The 12,019-nt window shown below is 42.9% G+C and overlaps 1 protein-coding gene across 2 annotated transcripts in view; it reads right to left on the bottom strand.

Annotated features, from left to right (window-relative positions):
• Positions 1-12,019, bottom strand: part of LOC138947398 (protein OS-9-like) — a 50,489-nt gene that overhangs the window by 31,014 nt on the left and 7,456 nt on the right. For both annotated transcript variants that reach the window (XM_070318852.1, XM_070318854.1), the window contains exons 8-11: positions 10,441-10,584; positions 9,598-9,712; positions 7,870-8,057; positions 6,617-6,726 (exon numbers count right to left, since the gene is read on the bottom strand). In XM_070318852.1, coding sequence (XP_070174953.1) covers positions 6,617-6,726; positions 7,870-8,057; positions 9,598-9,712; positions 10,441-10,584 — 557 coding nt within the window. The remainder of the gene's footprint in view (positions 1-6,616; positions 6,727-7,869; positions 8,058-9,597; positions 9,713-10,440; positions 10,585-12,019) is intronic.

Raw genomic sequence — 12,019 nt, 5'->3', positions numbered from 1 at the left:
CTGTCTCTTCCTGTGCTTACTGGAGGTATTCCCCCAGAACACCCGACATTGTCTGTTTGGTAATGTCTACGTATATATAAATACATGTCAATATGACTTAATTCCCCCTCGTACTGATAACGGCATGGATGTGCCAAGAGTTTATCCAGTACCTTTCTCATGAGAGTAGCCGCTCTGTCTAGGAGGCATAGTTAATTGTGTGTTGTAACAACATCCGTTTAGCAAATATGTTATATTTTCCATAATATGAAATGATAAACATTGTATCCCTTGTATGAACCTGACTAGAGCCAGTGTTATTTAAGGGCGGCCTCTTATTGTTAGGTCCTGTTGTCTACTTCTGAGAACCTAGTCGTAGGATTAGGTGACAACAGTAGAGATGTGGCCTTGTTAAAGGTCAAAGGCTTAGGTTTTGCCTACGAACCAGGAATAAGTAGAGGCATGACAACATTATAGGAAGCTCCCCTGTGAGTATTATTCAGAGCCTTGCTCGATCTTGCATGTTGTGAAAACTCAGCTGAGTGTAATACTCATGTGTTAACAACCAAGTTTATTCATGCCCCTAAGGCATGGTTTCAACTGTATATTATTCATAACATGTCATTCAAGTGTAATGTACATCAATTGTGCACTGGAACAGAACATAAGTATATATGTGTGCCTGTTCTAATTGAATTTGAAGAGCTGTCTCCTGGCACTGTGGTATCAACAGATTTTAGCTGAGTGTAAATCTCAAAGTGTAAACACTTGAGTTTATCCATAAGTTAAATCTTTACCACTCAGATAGCTGATTTAAACACTCCATGAAAATGGAATTTGTAACATCAACTGACTTCTTTGATACCCTTTGCCAAGAAAAAAGGATTATATACTGTGTTTGCATACACTTTAATTCTTCCTTGTCAAATTAAAAAAAAATTTTTTTTTTTTTTTTTTAATATATATTTATATTAGGTACTCAAAAGTGATTTTTCAAACTCCAGAATTAAAGGTTATAACTTCCATGGTCTTGTAGATCTTTTTATTCTGAGCACAGTGATGTAAATTTGTATTCTGTAGGTGAATTAGTTTAGTAGTTATGTACATTTGAAAAGTGCAATTGTAGGCCTTTTAAACTCACTTTTTTCAAGAATAAAAAATCGTCAACTTTGGAGCCTCACTGTGAACCCAAAACAAGAAATATGAAGCTAATTTTGAACAGATTACCTCTCCATATCTAAGACTTTTAGCTCAATTTTTTTCCCAAAATTTACGGGTAAGAAATAATTGAATTGAAGAACCCAAACTTGGGCAAATCGTTCAATTTTACCGTTCAAACACGTCTAAATCTTTAAAAGGATATATTTCAGCTTCTAACTGTCCTACCAACATGAACTTTACATCAAAATGATCAGCATTGACAGATCTGTAAACACATATACACAGACAAAGAAATAAAACAGGTTTGAAAATTTTCATTTTTCAAGGCTACCCATCTAATCTTCATCTGGAGCTGGAAGATTAGTGCCGCCCAGATGAGCCTTGAGGCTGGCTGTCAGGTCCTCAATGCTACCAGTGAGTCGAAGGCAGCCCTTCTGATTCAATACTGTTTTCTGGTATCGAATTTGGTCCTTCAATGCGTTCAAGAGGGTTGATTTCTTTTCTCTTCTCAGTCGTATCACCAGAGCATCAACATCTTCTGCAATGACACAGGGGCCACCAACAGCCGTCATCTTTCTTATTAGCTCGGTTTTGGTTGCTGCCTGTCTGGCCTCCTTTGCCGCCTTTTTTGCCTTGTTTTCCAGGAGCCTCTGCCTCAGTCGCAGCAACACCGCTTTCTCTTGTTGGCGGTTGTGGTGTCGCAAAGACTTCCCTTTCCTTGGAGCGAAGGCAAGAAGATGGCTTGACTGGGTCTCCAGTTTCTTCTTCAACCACAGTGTTGTCCTGTTGTGGCTCAGCATATTTGTTGACGACCTCTGGTGGACAGATGCATTGCGCCGCTTGTTAATGTCATAGCCCAGGTCACCGAAAATGTTTTCACCGAGCAGATTTGTCAGTGGGCAGTGGTTGAGGACATCTGGGAAGGGAACTGGTTGTCCACCATACACACCGTCTTCCAGAAAGTCATTCAACTGCCTGCGCAATACACTGCACATGTCTGGCATCAGCTGCCGTAGAGTACACTGGACTGCTTCGATGTGCTGACTGGCAAAGTTGTAGATACTGTCCTTCAGGGCTGCTTTGTCTCCTTGCAGTTCGAATTCCCCATCAAAGATGCCCAGAAAGTGAGGGTCCAGGAGAATGCTGGAATAATGCATCAATAAAATACTTACAAAAATTCAGCAATTAATACAATATACATATATTGCTCGTGCTATAACCAAACACTGAATCACAGAATTCTTTCCTTACATTTCTTTGTTCTTGAATATAAAGTTCAGCTAGAGTTGCAAATTACTCTGGTATACGCAGATATTTTTGAATTCATTCGTACAAAATTAACCCTTGAAGTGTCACAGAAAAATGTCAGTTTGTTAATATGAAAAGAAAACAGAAAAAAAGCTGAAGAATAGGCTGGATATTCTGCAACTTGCTTGTCCATCCTGTGGATAATGAGCTGGATATATACTTGTGGAACTCTGTGTACTTGACTTCACTTTGGAGAAGCTCCAAGTATGGACCGGTGATTCGGACGAAGACCAGGGCAACAGCACACACCACAGCTACAAGTCGGAGGTCATCCGGATCTGCAGCAACACTCTCAATCTTGAGTGGCTCTCTTCCCTCATCCCTCTCTCCCTACCGCCAACAATCGACTTTTCTCTACCTCCATCCTTCCCTCTCTCTCTCTCCCTTCTGTCCCTCCATCCCACTCTCTTTCTCTCCCTCCCTCCCCCTCTCTCTCCCTCCTACTCTCTTCCTCCCCCCTTATCTCCCTCCCCCTCTCTTACTCCCTCCCTCCTCTCTCTCTCTCCCTCTATCCCACTATCTCTTTCTTTCCCTCCCTCCCTCCCTACCTCCATCCCTCCCACACTTCCTCTCCCCCCCCTCTTCTTCCTCCCTCCCTATCTCCCTCCCTCCCCTTCTCTCACTCCCTCCCTCCTCTCTCTCTCCCTCCGTCCCACTATTTCTTTCCATCCCTCCCTCTTCCTCCCCATTTATCTCTCTCTCCATATCTCTCCCCCCCTTACCCTCCCTCCCTTTATTTCTCTCTCTCTCTCCCTCCATCCCGCTCCCTCCCCCCCCCCCCCCCCCGCCCCTGCTGTGTCTCCTCTCTCTCATTCTCTCCTCTCTCTCACTCGCTCTCACTCCCTGTCTAGTCTCTCCCCCCCCCTCTCTCTCTCTCTCTCTCTCTCTCTCTCTCTCTCTCTCTCTCTCTCTCTCTCTTTCCATATTGTGCAAATTCTTAGTGTTATTTTCACTGTTTTGTCATTTCTCTTGACAACACTTCTTCTTCCAAATATTCTGGTAAAACCAAGTAAGTCCGCTTGCTTAGATCTGCGCATTTTTTGTTAGATCTGATATTGGGGGGAAAGTGGTAAAACCAAGTAAGTCCACAAAATGCCCAACAAAACCAAAACCATCCATCAGATTATTATGAAAATCGGGTTTTAAACGTAAATTAATGCTATTTATCTTATTATCTCGGTGGTTTGATCTAGATAATCATCACTTGCTAGACATTTTATCAAACAGTAAATGTCGTTTTTCTCGGAAGTAGCGTCAGTGGACTTACTCGGTTTTGTCAGCACACGGCAGAGTAGGCTACAGACAGACAGATCTAGATCTAGCGTTTCACACTCTTGCACTGTGTCTATGCTTACTGTGTGTGTGTGTATGTGTGACGGAGTGATTGAGTTTGTGTTACTGTTTGTCGATTTCTTACGGGAGCCTTGAAGGCTTCGCCTCTTGTTAGTTATAACTGATGTAATGGTATCGTTTCTTTATAAGGAAGCCAAAGGCAATTCTCAACTGTAACCCGAAATACCGGAGAACGTTGCAGCATGCAAAGCACACCTTGAAACGACATCGAGCAGACGACACAAAACCGCTGATTTTGCCACGGGTCACGTGACCTCGTTTTTTCATGATTTTCCACTTATATTTAGGTGCTACAACCACAAAACCTTCAGAAACCATGAATTTAAAAGCCCAGTCAAAGTTGCCCATTCAACAATCCTTCATTTGAAACGTACATTTAATTAAATCTGTTGAGAACCACAGCTACCATTTTACACACATGAACACCATCAATGGACGACCGATCTCTGCACATGCGATCGGCATTACTAGCATGTATCCGCACAGATTTTATTTATAACTGATAAAAACAATATGAATCAGGATTCTTAAGAACTGTACTCACCAACAAGAGCTTTGAGATTCCATGATTCGCATGGACGAGGCCGAGAATCAGCGATGTCTTCAGTCGCTCGACAGGGCCGTGAACAAGCTTCGGCCATCACGGCTCAGGGTGACTGGGTTGCACAGACGGCTTTGTTTACGTTTTTCTCCCGTAAAGTGCTCGGCGTACAAATAACGTTTAGGCAAGAAAAATACCGCATTAATTAGTCGAATACTTCTTCTTTCTGATAATATCCTTTTGAAATCGATTGTAAATCGCAAAACTTCCAAAAAATTATATCATATATTTCATTTGCTTTGCACGTTTTCTCGCCAACGTCCGATCCCGCTTACTGTTACATGTAAATGAAGCTGAGAAACAAAGCTTTTAATTGGTTATCATTTCTAGGTCAACCGATGAAACAACGCGAAGCACTCTGAGATTGTGTGAGCATACTGTCAGGCCTGACATGCCACAGAGCGTGACGTAATGGCATCCGGTGGTCACGGGGCCTTCGGTTTGAGAGTTGTTATCTGTTCTAGCTCAACAAATACAAACAACCATCACCACAGAAACCAAGATAAGACTTCAAACTTTTGTTTCATTCAGTTTTTTATTGCATGCGGTACGTAATTACACCAGAAATCATCTGTGAACCTTCAGCAAAACGGGATAACACCGGCTTTGGGACAACTCGGGAAAGAGGCTTTTGACTACCTATTTATATATATATAATGTGTATGTATGCACGCATACAAGTTTACAAGTTAATCAAGTTAAGTTGGCAAGGAAAGTATTCTTTATCCAATTTGAAGAAGTACCACCACGTGGTCTCTGTGAGTCCACCATGATCATCTGATAAAAATACCAAAACCATAATCTGCCAACCGCAGAAAACATCGTTTCCCAGAAACATAGGAGAGAGAATTACTTGCCTTTCTCTGAGAGTAAAGGAAGTTCCCTCCGTAAAATTCCCGGAGGCGCATATCTCAATCTCAGTGTTTGGTTTTCTTTCCAAGCGGGCGAGGTTTGTTGTTGTTATTCTTCGATACAACCCGCTTTCAGTTCTATCAGCGTTCAAGCGTACTGCGGTCCGTATCTACGCTGCCCGCAAAAGTCATCGCAGTTTGTAATGACCGAAGTATTCATACGCCATATGTAACATTCGCGGGCGCTCTGTGCCTTCAGTTCAATCAGCGTTCAAGCGTACTGCGTTCCGTATTTACGCTGCCCGCAAGAGTCATCGCAGTTTGTAATGACAGAAGTATTCATACGCCGTATGTAACCTTCGCGGGCGCTCGGTACTTTGTACGCCTAAAAATTCGGATCAGAAATGCGCTTCCGGTCGGGATAACGCGCATGGTAAACCTCGCTGTAGTCGATAAAAAGCTGTTAAAACGCAAAAAACTTCCGGGTAATTTCGAAGTTGAAGGTCTTGTTCGTATTCCTACATTGATGTGTAGGGTGACCTGCCGTTGCTTTCCATTGAAAGCGGCAAGGTAAGTTATCGTTCGCGGAGTTCTATTGCGCCAATGAAACCGGTCCAACCGCTGTAAATATCTGTTCGACATTCGTAACGACTGAGTAAAGAATAGTTGTCGTTCAATTGCATGTTCACTAGTTAAAAAAGACAAGTAACGGAGCCTGTTAGGCTCTGTGTGTCAACGAGGTATCATTGATGATTGAAGTACCTTCTACTTATGACCAAGTAACTTTGTTACATTTTTAAGCCGTTTCACTTTCATTTTCACGGTTCGTTACGTTGTTCAACGTGATGAATCATTGAATGTATACGGGCGTAGTAATCGCCCTTAAAAAGGAAAGCCCAAACCGTGATTGAAGGTGAATGTTGTAGTTCCTGTGAAGGAAGTCTTCTTAGACGGGAAAGGTCTAAATACACGTCTAGCTCCCCGTAGCAAGAAATTGAAACTGGGGATTATGGGCATTGGCACATGCGCAGAGAGGTACTACCGACAAAGGGAGACTACTCCCCTAAATGGTATACCGACGGAAATCTAGAGTTAGCGACCTTGTTTACAGTCTAGTACTGGTAACATAGGACGCTTCTCAGTCTAGCACTCGTAAGTAAGGTAACTCCTATTAGTTAAATTGAGGTGATGTATTCGAAAGAAACAAGGATTTTCTGTCTTATTGTTCACACCTTTGTTCAAATTGACAATAAGCCAAAAATTATTTCATGGTTTCACAGTGGAGGCTGAACAGCTCTCAACCATGTGCCTGGGCTCTGTTAGATTTTTCAGATGATCTCATCATCATGTGCCAGATTCTGACCTCGTCAATGATGTCCTTAAACTGCGAGGTCACGGTCTTCTTGACCCTGTCCTTGATCTGCTGCAGACGTTTATGGGTCATGGCCTGCTTCTCTCGCAGCACCTTCACCTCTGTCGACAACACATTCACACGATGAAAAATGAAAAAAAAAAAAACAACGAGAGAACAATTTCTGGGGATACTGTCTAAAAGAATTCCTGTGTAAAGTCAAGTAGTATTATAGGAATCGCTGCACACACAAACACACATCAACCCCAGGTTTCAATCCTTCACCGAGTCCTCGACAAAAAAAAGTAATGAAAAAAAAAGTACTCATGCAAACACACACACACACACACACACCTACCCCCCCCCCCCCACCACCCCACAACCACTCAAATACCCACTAAAAATTAGTGGGGGTTGAACAACTATTTTGGCCTCACAGTCTATTTACATTCCAGGGTTTCATTTACTAGTGCGCCTTGCGCCATTGGCGCATTAAATCTGTAAATGTCCCATCACAATTCAGTGCTTCAAAGGGCGCATTGAGATTACGTACCAGTGCGCCACCAAATGTACACTATACATCAGATTACACATACACACACGTGCACGCACGCACACACACACACACATACAGATAACATGATATAGCCGCTAATTCTCAGATGGCACCTAATTGCACCACTTTGCATCTTTGGTCAAAACGCGTACAGGCCTCTTTGGCGATTCTTGCCTTTGACTATGTCCCATCGGAAATTGGTTGAGGGGGACTAATGTCCCATTGCCCTTTTCTCCCAGGCTAAACCCTGCTTTATATCCACAAGTAGTTGCATGCAACAATTCCAATTTTTTCCCCAGTTTTTTTAATTCTTATTGCAATGCTGGACTTAAGATTTTTAATTACAATCATATAATGTTTCATAAAACTGTGATCACAGTCCAGCAGATTTGTGAAGGAATGTTTGCTAGTGGTCAAGGAACATGATTAGTACCAAAGTGCTAAAGAAATAACAAGTTTTGAAGAGTTAATGGTCCCTGACCTTGTTATTAGACATAGACATAGAACACTTTAATTTCTCAACGAGGGGAAACTCCGGTGTGGTGTATACAGCATTACAATTAACAACATGAAACGTAAGAACATAAATAAATAATCGAGGTGCAAATAGTCCACTCATAATGGTCTAGATTAGGACGACAATATCAAAACAAATATCTCTCTCTCTCTCTCTCTATTATGACCCTGACCATGCGCCCCTAACACTGACCTCGATCAAAGTCTCCCAGCGCACTGTCGATGGCTTCATCCAGGGCAGTCTCCGTTTCTTCCTCCTCTTCCTCCTCCTCCTTCTTTCTTGACGCATCCTCTTGCTCCATAATGACTGTTTGACCTGTACCGGAACTGGCCGCCTTCTTCTGCTCTGGTACCGGCTTGGAGGGCTTTTCCATCTGGCCTCTGAACATATTTTTTTCTCATATAATTTTAAAGCAGATACAGTAAAAAAAACAAATCTTTTACAAGAAAATCAGAGTCCTAAAAAGGAGGCTTAAAATGAAAAAAAAATCTAAAAAAGCAAGATATTTTAAGGGGGGCGTCTAAAATTTGGGGGTCTTTAAAAGGGAGTTCCACTGTAAATGTTATTTGAACAAAGTCAACATTGGGGAGAAAAGTATCAAACTGGCATTTCCAACACCGCCACTACCATCCCTGGCATCCTGGCTCCCTTTGTCGTGTCCGCGCTCACACCTCACGTGAGTATTTCATAGGCTGGGCTCCCCCGAAAGCGGCGTATGGCGGGGTAAAAACGGTCATACACATAAAAACCCACTTGTCAGACATGGGATTCAGAAAAAGTGATAATTAAGGAAAAAGAAGGTGGGGGTCTGGGGGCCGCAGAAGGCCCCCAGTAGGGTCCAGGGGCGAAGCCCCCAGAAGCTGAAGGTTTTTAGTGTTTTAGACACACAAAAATGGCCCTGAAATGCATATTTCAGCTTAATCATAGCCCCCCCCCCCCCCCCCCCCCCCCTTTCTCTTCCTTCCCATGTTTATCACATTAATTTTACGCTAAGACTCAAAATAAGGAGGAGAAAGAGAGAGAGAGAGAGAGAGAGAGAGAGAGAGAGAGAGAGAGAGAGAGAGAGAGAGAGAGAGAGAGAGAGAGAGAGAGAGAGAGAGAGAGAGAGAGAGAGGCAGGGGGTGGTGGCGTGTGATTTCAATGTTCTTACCTTGTCGGTGCCAAACGACCCCAGTGACTGATTACCCGACTGGGTTTTCAGGATAGTCAGGTGCTTGTTGCTTTTCAAGTGGCTTTTGAGGGCAGTCTTTCCATTGGAACCGTAGTTGATAACATTAACATCGTTGCACAAAGTGCACTGAGCTTTTCCCGGCAAGTTGATTTTAGCAAAAGCATCGCCAACTTTCAGTTTCACGTCTTGTGTCTTCTGGCCTTTCTCGTATTTCCAGCTCAATGATACAACTTCATCGAGCCAGTCGAATCTCCAGAGATTTTTCTTGTACTTCTGCTGGTCAATTTCCCGGGCTAGAACGGTTTCGTCTCGCTTTAGCTTCCTCATCATTTTGGCAGGTGGCTCGAAGCGATGTAAAAATGGCGCCGAATCATTCTCATACGGTATGCTTATACTGAATCCCCGATAGCTACGTTGAAACGGTGACTGTAGGAGACAAAGAGCGCGTTCCCATACGGATCGACCAGCAACAGTCTGACCGTTTTAGGAACCAACCGTTCAAGAATAGTATGGAATGGAGCGTCGCGATCAGCGGACCGGCCGAAAAACTTGGGTCTATACCTACATATACCCCAACATTTTCTCAGCGGATTTGCACGAATCTCAAGAATGATCCCTGGAGCCTAAAAATTTACGGAATTCCGTAAATTTACGGAAGAATCCCATGTCTGACTTGTGCAAAAAACATGTGTACGTGGGAGTTCCAGCCCATGAACGCAGAAGAAGAAAAAGATACATGTGTGACTGACTTGTGCGACATGTCCATGTTGCTGAGGATGCCCTGAGGGTCCATCAGGTTGTCCAGATTGTCCAGTTCCTTCACGTCCGTCCACTTCCACCCCTTGGGGGGGTCACTGCCTGGCTCTGCTTGACACACACACACAATCAATTTACAGATATCTATAGCAAGTCACATGCACAAATACACACACACATTCCACAAATACACACACACACACACACACACACACACACACACACATACAAATACAAATGTCAAAGCTCTAGCTACAAACGTTCAAGAAAATGAAAGCGTCCACTTCCATCCTTTTGGGGGGCTCGTTTTCTGGCGCTGGATTTCACACATGAACAGCAAGTCACAAGTACACACATAAACAAAAAGTTCTAAGCTCTAACTACAGAAACGTTCAAGCAAACGTTTACTTTTTTTCACTTGGTGACTCTACCTCAAAATCTCTTACACTTACGTACACAGTCATACAGAATAAGCAGCTACTATTACTGACAATTAAGACATAGTCCTTAGGTCAAGAAATAGTTCTTAGACCAAGAATGAAGGAAGAAACAAATAAACTAAAGAAAACAAGCAGAAAAAAAGAAGAAAAAAAAGAAAGAAAGAAAGGAATCAAAAAACAAGAAAGGTAAGTTGTTGGAATGTTGTTATTGACAAAATTACGTTACAGTCACAAATATATCGACCCAGCGGTCTTTTAAGTGAACAGACAAACAAATAGTCACACAAAACTTATCTTGATGGAATCAGTTTTCGCCCACTCGCCAGGAAGCCGAGTGAGTGAATGATTGTAGATGGAAAGAAAGGAAGACACCACACACACCACTGCCATAATCACCTGTGGACTGTTCATCTCCCATGCGGATCTTCTCCTTCAGCTCTTTGCCCAGCGACTTTTTTAGTATGGTGTTGACGGACCCCGTCAGGTCGTCCTCGATGGAGTCGTCCTCTTTCTCCGCTGCTGCCTCTGCTTGCTCTCGCTCTGTCAGACAAAATGGGCAGAAATGAATACCACACACTGAACGTCCGGCAAGCATCAGTCATTGCTGAAATACAGCTCTTTTTGTCATGGTAGGTCTCAAAATTGACACAAAAAACTTGTTTTCCACTGCTCATGCGCTCCCCACCTGCATCAGCAGAAACAACGTAAGACAAGCGATACGCAGATAGCAAGACAATACCAACTGTTCTGGATAGATAATTGATTTTGCTTTCTCCATGTGTGTAAAACCGTCGCGATATAACCTTGAACGGTTGAAAACGACGTTAAACACCAAATAAAGATGTGTGTAAAATGTACCAAGTTGCGCCTATTGTGATTTTTTTAATTATTTTTAATTGGTACCTGACGTCGGCGTCTGTCACGGGACACCTATAACAGAAATCTTTGATTCGAAAAGTGTTGCAGACAGCCAAGTGGAGGGCCTTTATTGGCATAGAAAGTGTGTCAGACAGCCAAGTGGAGGGCCTTTATTGGCATAGAAAGTGTGTCAGACAGCCAAGTGGAGGGCCTTTATTGGCATAGAAAGTGTGTCAGACAGCCAAGTGGAGGGCCTTTATTGGCATAGAAAGTGTGTCAGACAGCCAAGTGGAGGGCCTTTATTGGCATAGAAAGTGTGTCAGACAGCCAAGTGGAGGGCCTTTATTGTCATAGAAAGTGTGTCAGACAGCCAAGTGGAGGGCCTTTATTGTCATAGAAAGTTTGAATGAAAGTTTGAATGAAAGGACACAGAATGAATATTAGTTGGGGTACGGAAATATTCAGTACACAATTCCAAATAATACACATCAAACTATACTTTAAGTTATTGAGACATCCCAGTGCACTAAGGGATTTATAGAGCAAATCGAGAAAATTCATTATTGAACGAAGCGCATAGCGCTGAGTTCAATAATTATTTTCGAGATTTGCTCTATAAATCCCTTAGTGCACTGGGATTGTTTCAATAACGATATTGTCAGTACCGCCATAGAAAAAAGAAGATTCCAAGCGCACATTTTGCAACGCGCATTTGAATAGGCATAACTGTGTGGTCAGGTCGTGCACAGTAAAGATCTACTTTTGTGTGGGGTGTCTCAAGTGTGTCGTGCTTTCGTCACACGCATTTTAATTTCTGTTGGTAAATTCCAGTGTAGCGTTAATCTGAACAGTGATGATCTTTCAGAGAGACCTCATTTGAACTCGGAGAAAGGGCTGTGCTCTTCATTATTTGCGATTCGAAACCTCCAGTCGAGCTTCGACGGATTGACTGTGCGGAGTGACTCCCCTTGAATTGACTCGAAGCCGCGGGACTCGACGGTTCGCACATTTTCAAAACAAATGTGGCATATTTCTCGTGTTGTATCTTCACTCATCGGGGAGTCTGATACTAAATATGAACGGTAAGAATGCTCTGAACCCTACACGTATTATATCC

This window comes from Littorina saxatilis, linkage group LG14 (genome assembly GCF_037325665.1).
Source record: "Littorina saxatilis isolate snail1 linkage group LG14, US_GU_Lsax_2.0, whole genome shotgun sequence".
Classification (NCBI taxonomy): Eukaryota; Metazoa; Mollusca; class Gastropoda; order Littorinimorpha; family Littorinidae; genus Littorina; species Littorina saxatilis.
The sequence above is the reverse complement of the archived record's forward strand: the minus strand, read 5'-3'. Positions and strand labels throughout refer to the sequence as shown.